This window comes from Sciurus carolinensis, chromosome 16 (genome assembly GCF_902686445.1).
Source record: "Sciurus carolinensis chromosome 16, mSciCar1.2, whole genome shotgun sequence".
Lineage (NCBI taxonomy): Eukaryota > Metazoa > Chordata > Mammalia > Rodentia > Sciuridae > Sciurus > Sciurus carolinensis.
The window spans coordinates 36,239,861-36,260,183 of record NC_062228.1 but is presented as its reverse complement, the minus strand read 5'-3'; the positions used below and the strand labels follow the sequence as shown (position 1 = coordinate 36,260,183).

The window sequence follows — 20,323 nt, the reverse complement described above, 5'->3', positions numbered from 1 at the left end:
TTGGGACTACAGGCATGTGCCACCATGCTCAGTCACTAAAATTAATTAAAATTAAGTTTAAATGAAGTATAATTGATATGCTAAGAGAGGAAAGAAAACAGTCACATAAAATAATCAGAGAGACTTACTGTGACTTTGGGAGGTCATCAAACCATGCTCTAAAGAGAGCATGGCAGGGCTAAATTCTCTGACTTTCCTTCCTTGGGGACCTTTGGGAGCTCTCCTGGTAAAATCTGACCACATCATTCAGCATACTGAGCAAAACTCTTCCTTCTAGTAAGCCTAGTGCTTTTAAAATCATAGACTTGGGTTTCAAGATGGTGGACTAGGGGGCGGCTGCATTTCACGTTGCTCCAGGACGCAAGATTCAAAAGAGGAGATAGTGAGAGACTTGGGACCAACTCAAAGCCGCTGGGTGAGTCTCTCCCATTGGGGAGGTGTCCCAGATGGGGCGGTAGCCCTGGAATGCAGGGAACTTTGTGAAGTAGAGTTGCCCGGCAAGACGCCCCTCCCCCCGCTGGAGCTGTAAACACGGACAACTGGGATCATCGTAGAGGACGCGGCTCAGCACAGCGCTTGGACTTGGAGCAACCACTGGGGCTCCGGGCGGCTGCCTGAGGAGGAGCTGCGTGGCGAGCTGTTTAGACCCACAACGACCGCTTCTGAACACCGGGGGGTTGCCCGGAGGAAGAGGAGGAGCGCGGCGGGTCACTTGACCTAGGAGTGACTGCATCAGAGCCACAGGAAGTTGCCAGAGGAGGAGCTGCGTGGCGAGCTGTTTGAACTCAGAACGACCGCTCCTGAACACCGGGGAGTTGCCCGGAGGAAGAGGAGAAGTGCGGCGGGTCTCTTGGTCTAGGAGTGACTGCATCAGAGCCACAGGCGGTTGCCAGAAGAGGAGGCGAGTGGTGAGTTGATTGGACTAAAAGCAACCGCTCCTGAACACCAGTGGCCTGCCTGGAGGAGGAGAGTGGTGGGTCACTTGGTCTCGGAGCCACCGCTCCTGAACACCCGGGGGCTACCCCAAGGAGGAGGAGGAGGAACAGGGCGGGTCACATGGACTCGGAGTGACTGCCTAGGGCTACGGGCGGTTGGCGGGAGGAGGAGACGCGAAGTGAATTCCTTGGACTCCTAGTAACTGCATCGGAAACCCGGCCGCTGTCCGGAGGAGGAGGTGTGTGCCGGGTCTCTGGGTATCAGAGCTATTGTACGGGGCTCCAGGTGGCGGCTCAGAGGAGGGGCCGCATAGCCAGGCAATTAGGTGCAGAGCATGGTCCCAGGAGCTAGGTGGCTTCTTGCTGGAAGAGCCGCACAGAGACATGCCTAGGGGCAGAGTGAAGTTTCCAGGACTGCGGGCAGATTCTCTGGGAGAGGCAGCCTAAGGAGACTCGCCTGCGAAGGGTGAGGCTCCCAGGCCCAGGAGGTAGGTCCGGGCCCCTGGGAACGTTGCAGAGGAAGACAGCCCAGCCCAGGTGGTAGATGTAGATTGAGGGGAACCTCTAGGAGGGGAACTGATCAGCAAGACGTCCCCACCGAGTGAGTCTTCCCTGCCGGGTGAGGTTTTCCCACAGGGATGGTAAAACCAGAGACATAGGCACAAACAGGCCTTGCCCCAGACTGCAGCCTAGTTCCCCATTGGATGACCATTGGTCAACAAGTGGAGGCACCTCTGCCCACTAGCAGGGAATATACGCCACCTGAGGGTCACCACCCCTAGAGAGGCAGCTTCTTCGTGGAGCTCTGCAGGCTACTGAAGGATAAGAGGGGATATACTAGCAATCTTCAGAGACATTATAAGTCGATAGAGGAAATCTGCAATATCTTAATGACCCACTGATTCCTGAACAATATGAGAAAACAAGGGAAGAAAATGCCCCAAACAAATCTAGATGTTACATCAATAAAATCCAATGACAGCATGGCAGAAGAAATGACAGAAAGGGAGTTCAGAATGTACATAATTAAAATGATTAGGGAAGCAAACGATGACATGAAAGAGCAAATGCAGGCATTCAATGATGAGATGAAAGAGCAAATGCAGGCATTGAATGATGAGATGAAAGAGCAAATGCAGGCATTGAATGATAGCACCAATCGACAGTTAAAAGAGCAAATACACGAAGCAAAAGATCATTTCAATAAAGAGTTAGAGATATTGAAAAAAAAACAAACAAATCCTTGAAATGAAGGAAACAATAAACCAAATTAAGAACTCCATAGAAAGCATAACCAATAGGATAGAACACCTGGAAGACAGAACTTCAGATATTGAAGACAAAATATTTAACCTCAAAAGCAAAGTTGAACAAACAGAGAAGATGGTAAGAAATCATGAACAGAATCTGCAAGAACTATGGGATATCATGAAAAGGCCAAATTTGAGAATTACTGGGATTGAGGAAGGCTTAGAGAAACAAACCAAAGGAATGAATAATCTATCCAATGAAACAATATCAGAAAATTTACCAAATCTGAAGAATGAAATGGAAAATCAAGTCCAAGAGGCTTATAGGACTCCAAATACACAAAATTACAACAGACCCACACCAAGGCACATTATAATGAAAATACCTAACATACAAAATAAAGACAGAATTTTAAAGGCTGTGAGAGAAAAGAACCAAATTACATTCAGGGGGAAACCAATACAGATATCAGCAGATTTTTCAATCCAGACCCTAAAAGCTAGAAGGGCCTGGAACAACATTTTTCAAGCTCTGAAAGAAAATGGATGCCAACCAAGAATCTTATACCCAGCAAAACTTACCTTCAAATTTGACGATGAAATAAAATCATTCCATGATAAACAAAAGTTAAAAGAATTTACAAAAAGAAAGCCAGTATTACAGAACATTCTCAGCAAAATATTTCATGAGGAAGAGATAAAAAACAAAGAAGCATATCAGCAAAGGGAGGAATTACCCTAAAGGAACTGTCAAATAAAGGAGGAACCAAGATGTGTCAAAAAATAAATAAATAAATAAATAAAATTTTAGATATGAACCAAATGACCGGGAATACAAATCATATCTCAATAATAACCCTGAATGTTAATGGCCTGAATTCATCAATCAAAACACATAGACTGGCAGATTGGATTAAAAAGAAAGATCCAACAATATGTTGCCTGCAAGAGACTCACCTCATAGAAAGAGATACCCATAGACTAAAGGTGAAAGGATGGGGAAAAACATACCATGCACATGGACTCAGCAAAAAAGCTGGAGTATCCATCCTCATTTCAGATAATGTGGACTTCAAGCCAATGTTAGTCAGAAGGGATAAAGAAGGACATTTCATAGTGCTTAAGGGAAGCATAAATCAGCAAGATATAACAATCATAAACATCTATGCCCCAAACAGTGGCTCATCCATGTATGTTAAACAAATCCTTCTCAATTTTAGAAACCAAATAGACCATAACACAATAATACTAGGTGATTTTAACACGCCTCTCTCACCACTGGACAGATCTTCCAAACAAAAATTGAACAAAGAAACCATAGATCTCAATAACACAATCAATAATTTAGACTTAACAGACATTTATAGAATATACCATCCAACCAAGAGCGAATACACTTTCTTCTCAGCAGCACATGGATCCTTCTCTAAAATAGACCATATATTATGCCACAAAGCTAATGTCAGCAAATACAAGAAGATAGAGACACTACCTTGTATTCTATCAGATCATAATGGATTGAAGTTACAAATTAATGAAAGAGTAAAAAACAGAAACTACTCCAACACCTGGAGATTAAACAATATGCTATTATATGATGAATGGATAACAGAAGATATTAGGAAGGAAATTAAAAAATTCTTAGAGGTAAACGAGAACAAAGAAACATCATATCAAAATCTCTGGGGCACTATGAAAGCAGTACTTAGAGGAAGATTTATTTCATGGAGTGCATTTAATAAAAGAAGTAAAACTCAAAAAATAAACGACCTAACACTACAGCTCAAAGCCCTAGAAAAAGAAGAACAGACCAACACCAAAAGTAGTAGAAGACAGGAAATAGTTAAACTCAGAGCTGAAATCAACGAAATTGAAACAAAAGAAACAATACAAAAAATTGACAAAATAAATAGTTGGTTCTTCGAAAAAATAAACAAAATTGATAAACCTTTAGCCACACTAACAAAGAGAAGACGAGAGAAAACCCAAATCACTAAAATTCGGAATGAACAAGGAAATATCACAACAGACACGACTGAAATACAAAACATAATTAGAAGCTATTTTGAAAATCTATACTCCAACAAAATAGAAAATTTCGAAGACATCAACAGGTTTCTAGAGACATATGAATTGCCTAAACTGAACGAGGAGGACATACACAATTTAAATAGACCAATTTCAAGTAATGAAATAGATGAAGTCATCAATAGCGTACCAACAAAGAAAAGTCCAGGACCAGATGGGTTCTCAGCCGAGTTCTACAAAACCTTTAAAGAAGAGCTCATTCCAATACTTCTCAAAGTATTCCATAAAATAGAAGAGGAGGGAACCCTCCCAAACTCATTCTATGAAGCCAATATCACCCTGATACCTAAACCAGACAGAGACACATCGAGGAAAGAAAATTTCAGACCAATATCCTTAATGAACATCGACGCAAAAATTCTCAACAAAATTTTAGCAAATCGCATACAAAAACATATTAAAAAGATAGTGCACCATGATCAAGTGGGTTTCATCCCAGGGATGCAAGGTTGGTTCAACATCAGGAAATCAATAAATGTCATTCACCATATCAATAGACTTAAAGTCAAGAATCACATGATTATTTCGATAGATGCAGAAAAAGCATTTGATAAAATACAGCACCCCTTCATGCTCAAAACACTAGAAAAAATAGGGATAGTGGGAACATTCCTTAACATTGTAAAGGCCATCTATGCTAAGCCCATGGCTAATATCATTCTAAATAGTGAAAAACTGAAAGCATTCCCCCTTAAAACTGGAACAAGGCAGGGATGCCCTCTTTCACCACTTCTTTTCAATATCATCCTTGAAACTCTAGCCAGAGCAATTAGACAGACCAAAGAAATTAAAGGGATACGAATAGGAAAAGAAGAACTCAAACTATCCCTATTTGCTGATGATATGATTGTATACTTAGAGGAACCAGGAAATTCCACCAGAAAACTTTTAGATCTCATAAGTGAATTCAGTAAAGTAGTGGGATATAAGATCAATGCACATAAATCTAAGGCATTTTTATACATAAGCGATGAATCTTCAGAAAGAGAAATTAGGAAAACTACCCCATTCACAATAGCATAGAAAAAAATAAAATACTGGGGAATCAATCTCACAAAAGAGGTGAAAGACCTCTACAATGAGAACTACAGAACACTAAAGAAAGAAATTAAAGAAAACCTCAGAAGATGGAAAGATCTCCCATGTTCTTGGATAGGAAGAATTAATATTGTCAAAATGGCCATACTACCAAAAGTGCTATACAGATTCAATGCAATTCCAATTAAAATCCCAATGATGTACCTTACAGAAATAGAGCAAGCAATTATGAAATTCATCTGGAAGAATAAAAAACCCAGAATAGCTAAAGCAATCCTCAGTAGAAAGAGTGAAGCAGGGGGTATCGCAATACCAGATCTTCAACTCTACTACAAAGCAATAGTAACAAAAATGGCATGGTATTGGTACCAAAATAGAAAGGTGGATCAAAGGTACAGAACAGAGGACATGGACACAAACCCAAATAAATACAATTTTCTCATACTAGACAAAGGGGCCAAAAATATGCAATGGAGAAAAGATAGCCTCTTCAACAAATGGTGCTGGGAGAATTGGAAATCCATATGCAACAGAATGAAACTAAACCCATATCTCTCACCATGCACGAAACTAAACTCAAAATGGATTAAGGATCTCGGAATCAGACCAGAGACTTTGCATCTTATAGAAGAAAAAGTAGGTCCAGAGCTTCAACATGTCGGCTTAGGACCAGACTTCCTCAACAGGACTCCCATAGCACAAGAAATAAAAGCAAGAATCAATAACTGGGATAGATTCAAACTAAAAAGCTTTCTCTCAGCAAAGGAAACTATCAGCAATGCGAAGAGCGAGCCTACAGAGTGGGAGAAAATCTTTGCCAATCATACTTCAGATAGAGCACTAATCTCCAGAATCTATAAAGAACTCAAAAAACTCTACACCAAGAATGCAAATAATCCAGTCGACAAATGGGCTAAGGAAATGAATAGACACTTCACAGAAGAAGATCTACAAGCAATCAACAAACATATGGAAAAATGTTCAACATCTCTAGTAATAAGATAAATGCAAATCAAAACCACCCTAAGATTCCATCTCACCCCAATTAGAATGGCGATTATCAAGAATACAAGCAACAACAGGTGTTGGCGAGGATGTGGCAAAGGTACACTCTTACATTGCTGGTGGGGTTGCAAATTAGTGCAGCCACTCTGGAAAGCAGTGTGGAGACTCCTTAGAAAACTTGGAATGGAACCACCATTTGATCCAGCTATCCCACTCCTTGGCCTATACCCAAAGGACTTAAAATCAGCATACTACAGATACAGCCACATCAATGTTCATAGCTGCTCAGTTCACAATAGCCAGATTGTGGAACCAACCTAGATGTCCTTCAATTGATGAATAGATAAAGAAACTGTGGTATATATATATAGAATGGAATATTACTCAGCCATAAAGAATGATAAATTTATGGCATTTGCAGCAAATGGATGAAATTGGAGAATATCATGCTAAGTGAGATAAGCCAATCTCAAAAAAAACCAAAGGACAAATGATCTTGCTAAGCGGATGATGACACATAATGGGGGGTGGGAAGGGGGCAAGAATGGAGGAAGGAGGGAATATATAGAGGGAAAAGAGGGGTGGGGGGAAGGAAAAAATAACAGAATTAATCAAACATCATCACCCTATGTAAATGTATGATTTCGCAAACGGTATGCTGTTACTCCATGTACAAACAGAAACAACATGTATCCCATTTGTTTACAATAAAAATAAATTAAAATTAAAAAAAAGAAAGAAGATAATAATTCCTTGAGATGCAATCTACTCCTGGTGAAGAATGCTATGTTCATTGTTGAAATGGCAATAAAGGACTTAGTAATGTTACATAAACTCAGTTAATAAAATGGTCACAATAATTGGAGGATTGACTCCAATTTTGAGGGAAGTTCTGTTAGGGGTAAAGTGCTATCAAACAGCATCACATGCTATGGAGACTTCTTTTGTGAAAGGAAGAGTCAAAAGACAAAGCAAACTGTGTTGTCTTAAGAAAATGTTACAGCCATTCCAGCCTTCAGCAGACACCAACATCAAGAAAAGACCCTCCAACAACAAAAAGACTATGACTCGATGAAGGCTTAGATGATCATTAGCATTTATTAGCAAAATTTTTAGATCAAGGTATTACTACAATTTTTAGACAATGCCATTACAGTAAAGACTATGATATAATGTCAACATAATTTTTATAAGCACCGGGAAACCAAAAAATATTAGATTAACTTTATTGCAAAATTAATTTTATTATAGTGGTCTGGAACCAAATCTGCAACACCTCTGAGGTATGCCTATAATTTTCAACAAGAACACTAAGAAGACACAACAGAGAGAGTTTCTTCCAGAAATAGGGCTGGGAAAATTAGATAATCAGCATGCAAATTAAACTGACCCCTTTTGTCATATACAAAAATCAACTCAAAATGGATTAATAACATTAATGTAAGACTAAAATTATTAGAAGAAAAGTGGGAACAAGCTCCTTTATATTTCAAGGCTTTGGCAATGATTGGGTACCACAGGCAACAAAATCACTTACAATAAGTGGCACTATGTCAAACTAAAGAGTTTCTGCAAAGGAAGCAACAACAAAATGAAAATGCAACCCACAGAAAGGGAAAAAAATATTTGCAAGACATCTATGTAAGGGGTTAATATTCAAAATACATATGGAACTCATCTTAAGATGAGAAATAATTCAGTTTTTAAATGGGCAAAGAAATTGAGCCCAGTGGTACACACCTGTAACCCCAGTGACTTAGGAGGCTGAAGCAGGAGATTGCAAGTTCAAGGCCACCCTCAACAACTTGAGACCTGGTCTCAAAATTTGACAAGGTAAAAAATAAAGTGTCCTACACAGACACTTCTCAAAAGAAGATACTAATAGACAACAGGTATATGAAAAGATGCTCAATATCACTAATCATCAGGGAAATGAAAATCAAAACCGCAATCATCTCACACCTGTTATGATTGCTATTACCAAAAAAAAAAAACAAAAAACAAAAAACCTGAAGATAACAAGTGTTGGCAAAGATATGGAAAAATGGGAACCCTGTACACTGTAATGGGAATATGAATTAGCCCAATCATTTTGGAAAACAAGGTTACTCAAAAAGCTAAAAATAGAACTACCATGGGATTCAGAAATCCCACTTCTGCATATACATCCAATAAAAATGAAGTCAGTATGTTGAGGAAATATCTACACTTCCATGTTTATTGTAGAACTATTCACAGTAGCCAGTTATGGAATCAGCCTATGTGTTCAACAATGAATAAAGTGTGGAATGTGAAAAGAAGGGAATACTATTCATTCCTTAAAAAGAAGGCAATCCTGGGCTGGGGATATAGCTAAGTTGGTAGAGTGCTTGCTTCACAAGCTTAAGGCCCTGGGTTCAATCCCCAGCACTGGGGGAAAAAAAAAAAAAAGAAAAAGCTATCCAGCCCTTTCTCTTCCTGGTTTCCCCCTCAGCCTGCAGATACCTTGTGGTGGCTGCTTCTGGTAGGAATGCAGTGCAAGGCGAGCTGGTTTCAGTTCCTTGTCATGTCCTACAGTCCCTCAGACATGTACCAGAACCTGGGGTACTCCGGGACTTCAACAGCGTCATGCAGACATGCAAGCAGCAACATTCAGTGGATCAGCCAACCCAAAATTCAGATAAAGAAATTTGATGAGCCAACTAGGAACTAAGTAGGACTCAAGCAAGCAACAGGGAAATCTGCAACAGTTGCAGCACTCAACTAATCAGCTTGCCACAGAAACAAATGAATTGCTGAAGGAATTAGGGTCCTTGCCCCTTGTCTTATCTACTTCATAATAGTGCCAGCAGAAACTTCAGAAAGAATGCCTCATGAATGACTTCTCTGCAGCCTTAAATAATTTCCAGGCTGTGCAGAGAAGGGTATCTGAAAAGGAAAAGGAGAGTATTGCCAGAGCAAGAGTTGGACCTCGTCTTTCTGCAGAAGAGAGGCAAAGAGAGGAGCAGCTCATTTCATTTGACAGGAAAACAAAGCAGCCATCACTGAGCAGGATCTGGAACTCATTAAAGAGAAGGAAACAGCTATTCAGCAGCTGGAGACTGACATTTTGGATGTTAATCAGATATTTAAAGATTTGGCCATGATGATCCATGACCAAGGTGATCTGACTGATAGCATAGAAGCCAATGTGGAAAGCTCAGAGGTGCAAGTTAAAAGCCTCTGATCAGTTACAGCGAGCTGCTTACTATCAAAAACAGTCTTGCAAAAAGATGTGTATCCTGGTACTTGTCCTGTCAATGATTATTACAGTCTTGGCATTTTTTATCTAGCTATTTTCTAAATGAAGAGCCTTTGCCTGCTGAGTTGTTTTCAAGGGCAAGAGCTTGTTGTAGTCTTGCCAGAACAAACTGATCACAAGAGCGCATACATCAGAATGTCCTATAATAATTTAGTTAGAAACTAATTACTAACTAGTCCTTGGAATTAGTGACCTACAGAGACAGATTTATCAATTTATGTATACAATTTATTGATTTCTCAAATTAGGAATTAACTTATATGAATTTTGCTTTCTCTTATATTCTGATTGCCCTTCATTCCAAGTGTTTACTGAAAATTCCATTCTACATATTTTTTTGACAGGTGACACTTAGTCTCATAATATTGTCTTTTTAATGTGTAAATAAAATTTATCTTTTTACCAGTAACTGAGATGAATTACTTTCTGGCACCCATATATATACTGGAGTCTGTCAAAAAAACTACAATATGTCAGCAATTTTTATTTAACATTTTAATTTGAATTTATATGAAGTCTTGTTTTGTTTTGCAGGATTTTGGCACTATATTTAACTGGAAAGTAACAAAATACACCTGTGTTTTAAACTAAATGAGAAAAAAAGATGAGAAACATCTATTTGAACTGGCTGGTTGCTGGGTATGTATTATAATCTGGTTTTGAAGTTTACATTATCTAGTTTATATGCCAGTGTCATCCACAGAAGTTCATCCTCATATACACTAAGTCATCTTGCTCCCTTTTCAAAGAGGTTAATTCAATCAATAATACTATACTCTATGGGTCCTTCTCCCACTTGTCTGCAAAGAGAGGGAGAATTAGCAAACAGGAATTGTTTGGAATGATTTAATCTTTCTGTTTTTTTTTTTTTTTTTTTTAACTTGTGGCTTTACATTCCTGGTGAATGATGAATTTGCTGTCAAAAGGCTGCCCCTACCCTGTAGGGGTTTCTGGGCACTTTATAGCAGGAAGATTTTAAAAATCGAACTGAAGTTGGGTTTAAAACTTAGTCCTGTGAACCTGGTGATAACGCAGAGGTTCGTTTTTATAAATAATACTGGTTTGGTATAGTGATGTTAGACTCATCCTAATTTATGAATAAGAGGTTAATCTCTCCACTCATAGTTTTAGACAAAAAAGATTCAATAAAAGATTGCTGTCCTGTAATATAAATGTTGTCCACTTCCCTTTTTCACAGGTCCCAAGCAGTTAATTAAAGGGAAAATAAATGTGAACAGAGCCAACAATTTTAGTTCATCCTTTAGTAAATTCAAAGATTTGGCTACTTGGTATATATTTATGTTCATTTCTTTGATTGTCCTTAATATTACTTAATTTCTTGTACTAAATTAATGTGAAAAAGCAGGGAAACACGATCCCAAATGCATAATTTTCTTACTATTGCACCATTCTACCTACTTAATACAAATAAAAATTTGAAAAGAAAAAAAAAAAAAAAAGCAATCCTACAAGTTGTGGCAATAGGGACAGAATATTAGGTGAAATAAACCAGGCACAGACAGACAAATACTCTAATCTCATTAAAATGTGAAATCTAAAAAAAGCTGAACTTACAGAATCAGACAGCAGAATGGTAGTTATGGAGGTGGGGCTAGATCAGGGAAACATTGATGGAAGTATATAAAATTTCAGTTATCTAAGAGGAATAACTTCAAGGAATCTATTGTACATCCTGGTGCCTGTAGTTAGTAACAATAGATACATGCAAATTGCTAAGATAGTACATTTTAAGTGTTATATATTCACTAAAAATAAGTGTATGTGGTAGAATACATGTTCATTATCTTGATTTTAGCCATTTCACAATGTACACATATATCAAAACATGTTACCTACTACAAATACAATTTTTATGTCAATTTAAATACTTAAAAATGAAAGAAATCGATAGCACCTCTAAGAGAAAATAACAAAAGTCTAACATTTTGTGTCACTGGACTCTCAGAAGAGAGAAAGTGGAACAGAAAAAAATACCTAAATGGTTGAAAACTTCACATATTAGGTCAAAGACATGAACATTAAGTTCAATTAGCCCCAAACAGGATAAATCCAAAGAAAGCCTATATACAGGCACATCATAATCAAACCAATAAAAACAAAAGACAAAGTCTCCTGAAAACAGAGAAAAATAAGGTTTCATGTAAGGGAAGAATTATTTGAATGGATGTACATTTCTCATCAGAAATCACTAGACGCTAGAAGGACATGAAAGAACTTTTTTAATGTGTTGAAAGAACACAAAGTTAATGGTCAGCCAAAATACCTTACATGAGGTAAAGTAAAATAAGGATATTCTCAGATACAGGAAAATTAAGATAATTAACAATCAGCATACCAGCTCTAAAAGAAATGCTGAAAGAAGTTTTCCAGATGGAAAGATCGTGACACCAATGCAAACTTGGAACATCAGGAATTTAGGAAGAATAAGAGAAATAATAAATATCTGGGTAAAAATGATGGGAGTGTTCTCTTGAATTTAAAAAATCTGTAATAGATGAAAGCAAAACTTACAATATTGCTAATTCTACTTAAACTTGTAAAATACTGATTTTAAGTAAATTGTAAACATTAAGCTTCTTTATGGTAATCTCCAGAGCAAACACTAAAAAAATTATAGATACATTTAAAAATCACAATAAATTAATATACTATGAAATGTTCAAAAAACTCCAGAAGACAAAAGGAGGAAGGAGAAAAACAAAAGAACAAAGAAGAGAAGGATCATACAAAAACATAAAGTGGGCATATTTAAATCGAAGTGCATAAACTGATTAAATACAAATGGTCTAAATAACCAATACCAGAGGTTGCCAGAAGTAAAAAAATGAACTACTATACACTAGACAGTACTATACACTAGACAAGAAATTCACTTTAAATATGATGATATAGGTAGTTTTAATGATGATTGGAGCTGGGGTTGTGGCTCAGTGGCAGAGCACCTGCCTAGCACATGCAAGGCACTGGGTTCGAGTCTCAGTACTGCATATAAATAAATAAATAAAGGTATATTGCCAATTAGAAAATATTAAAAATAAAGAAAAAACACACCAAGAAAATACCAATGAAAAGGAAAAAATGGGTCAGGCATGGTGCATGTCTATAATCCCAGTGGTTTGGGAGGCTGAAGCAGGAGAAGTGTAAGTTCAAAGCCAGCCTCAGCAACTGAGCAAGGTCCTGTCTCAAAATTTTAAAAAAAGAGCTAGGGATGTGACTCGGTAGTTAACCTGGTACCAAACAATAAAAAAAGAAAATGGACTGGTTCTAAGGTATTAATATCAGACAAAGTACTATAGAGCAAAGAAAATTAGCAGGAAGAAGGACATTATATAAAAACAAAAGGTTCATCAAGAAGACATACCAAAAAAAAAAAAAAAAAAAAAAAAAGACATACCAAGGATATTTATGTACCCAACAACAGAGTTCAAAATATATATAGCAAAAATAGAACTAAAGGGAGAAAAAGATTCATATAGTTGGGAGATGTCAATACTCCTCTTCCACAAAGGAATAATAATAGAAAGGCATTAAGGAAACAGAACTAAACAATATCAGTAGTATCTTAATTTTTTTTCAAGTGTACATGGAACACTTACTAAAACCAATCTATATCCTAGGTCCTAACTAACAATTTTAAAAGAACTGGGATCATATTAAATATGTTCTCTAAACATAATAAAACAAACAAAAAAAATCACTGACAGCAAGATATATTGAATCATCTCTAAGAAATTGGAAATTCAGTTATCAATGGAAGTTAGAAAATATTTGGAATTTAACAAAAATAAAACTGCAACACCAAAAAATTGGGGGAATAAAGCAAACAAAAGTGCTTAAAGACAAATTTATACCATTAAGTGTTTTTGTTAGAAAACCATGAAATCAACAATCTAAGCTTCTACCACAAGAAACTAGAAAAACAGGAGCATATAAAATCAAGGCAAGTAGAAAAGAAGAAACAATAAAGATAAGAAATCAATGAAACTTAAAACAGAAAAACAACAGATTGTATCAAGAAACTACAGGATGGTTCTTAGAAAAGAGCCATTCAATTAACAAACCTCTAATAAACTGACAAAAAGAGAGACATAAAAATTCAACCATTCATATGAAATGGATCAACTCCTTGATTATCACAGAACTCAACCAAAGAGAAATACATGACTAAAACTGTTCAATAACTATTAAAAATAAATTTAATTCAGGAGCTGGGCACAGTAGCACATGACTATAATCCCAGTAACTCAAGAGGCCAGCCTCAGCAACTGAGCAAGGTCCTAAGCAACTTATTGAGGCCCTATCTCAAAATAAAAAATAAAAAGGGCTGCCCAGTTCCAAAATAATAATATTTAATTCATAATAAAATCCTTCTCAAATAGAAATCTCTAGGACCTGATGGTTTCACTGGCAAATTCTACCAAAAATTAAAAAAAAAATTCTAGTCTTTTCCACAAAATAAAATGGAGGAACTACTTTCCAACTCATTATATGAAATTAGTATCACCTAATTTTGAAACCAAAAATATGAAAACATTACAGTCCAGTATCTGTCACAAACAAAAATCATAAAATTTCTCAAGAAAATATTAGCAAGTTGAATCTATTACATAAAAATCCTAATACAATACAATCAAGTGATGTTTAGGCTGGTTTCAATAACCAAAAATCAATGTGAACTACCCATATTAACACGCTAAAGGATTCAAAGGTTGTTATGATTATGTAGAACAAAAGCATCTGACAAAAATTCAGCATATGTTCATGATAAAAACCTACAATGAGAAGACATAGAAGAGAATTTTCTCAATCTAAAGAGTTCCTTCAAAAATGAACAGAACAATGATACTTAACAGTATATTTAATGGTGTAGGACTAAAAGTTTTATCCTCCACAAATGGAATCAAGACAAATGATCTCTCTCACCAACGTTTTTCAATACTACTGGAAGTTCTAGCCAGTGCATTAAGGCAAGAAAAAGAAAAAGTACACAGATTGTAGACAAAATATCAAAATAACAAAAACAGCAAACCAAAACAAACTGTTCAATTAGAAGATAAGATATTTAAGATTCCTTAAAACACAAAAGGAAGTTTTAACTATGGTGAAAAGAATTATTTAAGTCCATCCTAAAGTCTTTTAATTACAGAATATTAGATACTCTTTATTACAACTGTATTCTTTAAGAATAAACACGAATATTCAAACTATAAAATTGAGTTGAGGGCTGGGAACGTAGCTCAGGGGCATAGTGCTTGACTAGCGTGTCCAAGGTCCTGGGTTCAAGCCTCAGTTTTACAATGAATAAATAAATATATTTTTTTTAAAAATTGAGTTAGAATAGCATAGAATTAGAAAAAGATAGTAAATTAAATATGTAAGACACACACACACACACAAATGTAAAAATAAAGCTTGTAAACTAATAGTAAAAGGAAAAAAAATAAACCAGCTGCACTGGGCATGATGGTGCACACCTATCATCCCACCAACTCAGGAGGCTGAGGCAGGATTACAAGTCGAGACCAGCCTGAGTAATTTAGCAAGGCCCTAAGCAATTTAGTGAGATTCTATCAAAAGAAAAAAAATTTTAAATGGGGGAGGGGGCAATATGGCTCAGTGGTTAAGTGCCTTGGGCTCAATCTCTGGTACCAAAACAAAAAAGAGTTGCAAAGAAAAAATATTATACATTTTTTTGTTTTAAAAAAAAATCTAAGTTTTAAAGGCTAAAAAGATAGAAAACACTGAAAATTTTTTAAATTAGCAAGAATACAAGGCACCAAACCAAAACTAGGCATTAAACCAGGAGTTAAAATATTTTAGGGAAAAACACACTAAATTTGGCAATGTGGGGAAAAAAAGCTTCATGCTATTAGATTTCACAATAATGTCATATATGACAACAAAAACACAAGCAACAAAATAAATTGGAATTAAATAAAAATTTAAAATTTCTGTGTATCAGAAGAATCAACAGAGTGAAAAGGTAACTCACAGAATAAATATTTGCAAATCATGTATTTGGGCAAGGGGTTAATATTTAGCCCAAAAGAACTCCTATAACTCAACAACAACAAAAAACAAACAATCCATTAAAAAATGGCAAAAGGCTGGGTAGCTCAGTGGTAAAGTTCATGCTTTGTGGTCCTGGGGTAGGGGAGTGGGGACTGGCAGTGAGACTTCTTGCATTTAGAATGCTCTTTGAAAGAGGTATCAAATTTGATCAATGTTTTTATAATAAAGACACAAAACACTTAAGTTCTTCAAATTTAAATATGCGGGTTAAAACAAGTCAAAAATCAAATATAAAGTCATTTTTATAATCAGATTTGGAGAATCAAGAACAATGACTAGAATTTAGGAAATCAAATTCTTAGGAAAAAGCATTTAAATACCTTTAGGAAGCAACACAGATGTTGACTTTTCTTAAATATTTCTGAAATTTGGGCTGGGGAGATAGCTCAGCTGGTAGAGTGCTTGCCTTGCAAGCACAAGGTCCTGAGTTCGATCCCCAGTACCACAAAGAAATTTAATGTGAATTTACTTGCACTAATTTTTTGTCATTGTAAATTTTTTTTATTATTACTATTTTTGGTGCTGAGGCTCTGAACCCAGGACCTCACATATGCTAAGGAAGTCCTCTACTACTAAGGTACATCCCCAGCCTTACAGTTGTAATTTTTATCTCATTAGAACATAAACTGCCTCAAGCTGCTTATTCACTTCCAATGATTACTACTTTAGAAATAATTTGCAATATTTCCCTTATTTTTAGATAATTTAAATATAACCCAAGGTTTCCTTGCCCATAAAAATGTAAAAAATACTCATATTTAAAACTAATAAACAACGAAGTCAAACTTCAATCTTTAAGTTGCTAAACTGCTACCCTAAACACTCTAGAATACCATGGAGTTAAGAGTTTGGGGGTTAACATACAAATTTTTTGGTTTAGCCTACCCTCCAAATTCTCCCATATTACTTTTATTCTTGCTCACATTTAAAAATAAACGTATTTTCAACAGATCTTATCTAATCATGGAACCATCAGGCATTCTGAATAATCATACAGATATTACAGAAGAACAAATTTTCTATCAAGTAATGACAGAAATTTTCTATCAAGTAATAATTTTGCTCTAAGGATATCTGCTCACATGAGAGTTTTCTTCTAACACCAGGGACAAAGTAATATTTTCCAGGGCCATTACAACACATCTAAATAAATTAAATCTTTTAGCTTTATAACAAACAGCTTATAAATACATCTACCAGAGAACACAATTTTCAGAAAAACTGGTTGAATGACATGTCACTAACAGGGAAACCCTAGTTTGTTTCTTTGCCAAAGGTATTTTTAAATAAGGCTTATTTTTAAATAACCTTATGAGCATCTGAAATAAAATAATTACTTTGCTAATTATTTGCAAGCTCAGGTATCTTCCTTTACCTTTCAATAGTATTTTAACACGACTTTCCTCTAATAGTGGTCATTTTTAAATGAATACGCTGACATTGATAATTCTTTAAAGAAATACCTCTCCACAAGCTGTTGTTTTTCTGAGGCCATACTAATATTCACAAGGAATCTTAATCACTTTTAAGCTTTCTTGCTCAAAATAAAAATAATTTTCATATAGTATGTTTCAAAGGTAAAAATCACACTACACTCTTCAGAAACCTTTATTACTAGTAGTTTAAAATGCATACAAGATAAATGCAGTAGTACCTGCAGGTATATATGTGCATTAAGAGAAAAGAATTTAGGAAAATTTACAGTTCATCTAGAGTATCTCTTAAGCTCCCTCTGCTGGCTATCAATTTAAATAGAGAAAAAAATGTAGACCTTTTCCTTTGAGGAAAGGAACCTTTGAGGAGGTGACAGGAGATACAAGATGAAGAATAAAACTGACAATGCTATTGTTGAAAGGGAAAGGGAACTACAATTAACAATAATTATATATCTCAAAATAGCTAGAAGAAAGGATTTTGAATGTTCACTACACAAAGAAATGATAGGTTTGAGGTGATGAATATGCTGATTACCCTGTGCCCCATAAATATGTAACTGTTAAATAAAAAATATGTATTTATATGTGTATGTGTACATATGTTTATGTATGCACATGTATATGTGTGTGTGTGTGTGTGTGTGTGCATACACACATATATAGGGGAATTCTCTTTAATAGGGACCAAGTCTAACTGGTAAACAGACTGGGTGAGGAGGAACTGAAAAGAAGGGGAGTTACTGCCAACTTTGAATACATTAGTCATTAAACTGCCAAAATGCAAAGCATTTAGTATAAAATAAATCAATAAAAACTTAAGATTTAACACTAGAAAAATTAAGAACTGAAATAAATTTCACAAACTTCACTAAGACAAAAAGATTATACCACACTGTTTAAACTACTTAGTTTCAATATTAAGGTTTATTTTTTTCTTCCAGAAGGAGGTTAAGTAACAATTTAAATAATCATCAGGATGTATGAATGAACATCCACTCAGATAAAACATTACTGCTTAAAAGTGGCTATCTAAGAAATATTTTGCATGTAATAAATATATTTTATGTTTAGGTTAACAGGCACCATCTTGAGAGCAGAAAAGTTTTTTTTAAACCAATAAATAAATTACATTCAAGAAAAAGAGGTTTTTATATCTGAAGTATGATATATCCTTAAATGTTTTTCTTTATATTAGCACCCAAACTTCCAAACTGTCTGGAAAGTATCTCCTAAAATATAACTCATACCTTAAGTCATAAAAATAATGGTCAAGAAAAAAAATCAATTTAAGACAAAATTTAGTTTATATTCTTAATTTCCCATTCAATAAAATATCAATTGCCAATTTATTAAAAGTAAATGAACTGTATATATGCAGTCCGTTAGTGCTGAAAATCTGAAATATATATATTTAAAAGTCACTCTTTCTGACAGTATTCAAAATATTTCATCTCTGGTGGCACACCTGAAAACTATCAAGCATTTTATTTCCCTAGTTTTCATACTTCAGCAGTTAGTCCTACCCCTTTTTATTCTTTTAACATCCATCCAGCACTTTTGTTTCATTTTGCTTTGTAAATACACTTACTTATATGCCAACACAAAACACTGACAATTCTCCTTGGTAAACAAGGAAATCCCAAAATAGTCCAAGCCTACAGCTTTGTTCCCAAAGTGTGGCACAGGCTAAATGATAGAAAGGGGGGGAAGAAGAAAAAAAAAAATCAATGGCCCTTATTGATGCAGTCAGAAAGCTCCTGAGAGTCCACAACTGTTTGAGAATTTGCTGATGTAATCCTGAAGAAAGTTTCAACAGATTGTGCAGACAAGTATCAGAGAATAAGTCTTTGATTGATAATCTTTCTATTTATTTCTGCCAAGGCGACTGAAAACACGAAAGCCTTTTCATCAGAGAGGTTAGCATAGATGTCAATTTCCTTTTCCTGTTTCTCTGTTAAAAGAAAAAGGGAAAGCTTAATATAAATGCAGCAATTTTTAAAAAAATATAAAGCTTTCAAGTATTTCTTCAAATGACAATAAATATTATGCATAATGGTATAATATATATTATGCTACTGAATTTTTTGAAATTACACAAAGGAGGTATTGAAATGGAGAGTATATTTCTATACATACATAGTCCAATAGCTACATTGTTTCTGTAAGAATCTCATCTGTTTCTTTTTCCTCACTACTATGAGTTCGATCAAAACTTCTAACCCTAGATGCTCCTTTCTGAACATCAATAACTTAATATATTAACATTGTCACCTTATAGCTCTGCCACAGGAAACAAGAACAACATATATTTCCACCTTTCCCCTCCTCGATACAGATGAAATCCAAGTTCACAGTAGAAAATTTCAAAAATAAGGTGGGCACGGGTGGATCATGCCTGTAATCCCAGTGACTCAGGATGTTGAGACAGGAAGACTGCCAAATTCAAGGTCAACTTCAGCTATTTAGTGAGACCCTAACTCAAAACAAAATAATAAGGGTTGGGAACGTAGCTCAGGGGCAGAGCATTCCTGGGTTCAATCCCTAATACCACACACAAAAAAAAAAAAAAAATTTATTTTTTCAATTTTATTGTTGAAAATTTGAAAAATAAAGCTAAAGAAAAAAAAGAGAATAAAAATTCCCTATTAAAATTATGAGCCAGTTGAAACTACGATAAACATCTCGGTGGATACTTTTTCCAAGTGCCTTGTTCAGTTTCTACTATTTTATTCTGTCATTATTTTTTGACATTTCAATCAAAATTAAACATGCAAATAAGTTAGTCAAATAATTTTCACAAAACTTTTTACAAAAAACAGTCTCCAAATGCAACTACTCTTTTTTTTTTTTTTTGGTACTGGGGATTGAACCCAGGGGCACTTAACCACTGAGTCACATCCTCAGTCCATTTTTTTTACTATTTTATTTCAAGACAGGGTCTTGCTGAGTTGCTTAGGATCTTGCTAATATGCTGAGGCTGGCTTTGAACTCAAGATCCTCCTGCCTCAGTCTCCTGAGCCTCAGTTGCTTCCTTTTGTTTTTACAAAAATAAATCTAAGTAACATTTTTAGAAGATGCTAATTCAATTCTTGGTTTAGGCATTACATATTCACTTTCTACCATGGAAAATTAGGATTTTTTTGTTTTGCACCTCCTGTTCCCACCACAAACTCTCTGCTTTTATGCACTCATCTTCTC

At 35.5% G+C, this 20,323-nt stretch overlaps 1 protein-coding gene and 1 pseudogene across 1 annotated transcript in view; one reads left to right on the top strand and one right to left on the bottom strand.

Moving 5' to 3' along the window:
• The first annotated feature begins 8,861 nt into the window (after positions 1–8,861).
• LOC124966063 (syntaxin-12-like) lies at positions 8,862–9,627 on the top strand (annotated as a pseudogene).
• Positions 9,628–16,059: 6,432 nt separating this feature from the next.
• C16H16orf87 (chromosome 16 C16orf87 homolog) overlaps positions 16,060–20,323 on the bottom strand; it is a 29,680-nt gene continuing 25,416 nt past the window's right edge. The window contains exon 4 of the mRNA XM_047528486.1: positions 16,060–19,076. Coding sequence (XP_047384442.1) covers positions 18,958–19,076 — 119 coding nt within the window. The 3' untranslated portion in view covers positions 16,060–18,957. The remainder of the gene's footprint in view (positions 19,077–20,323) is intronic.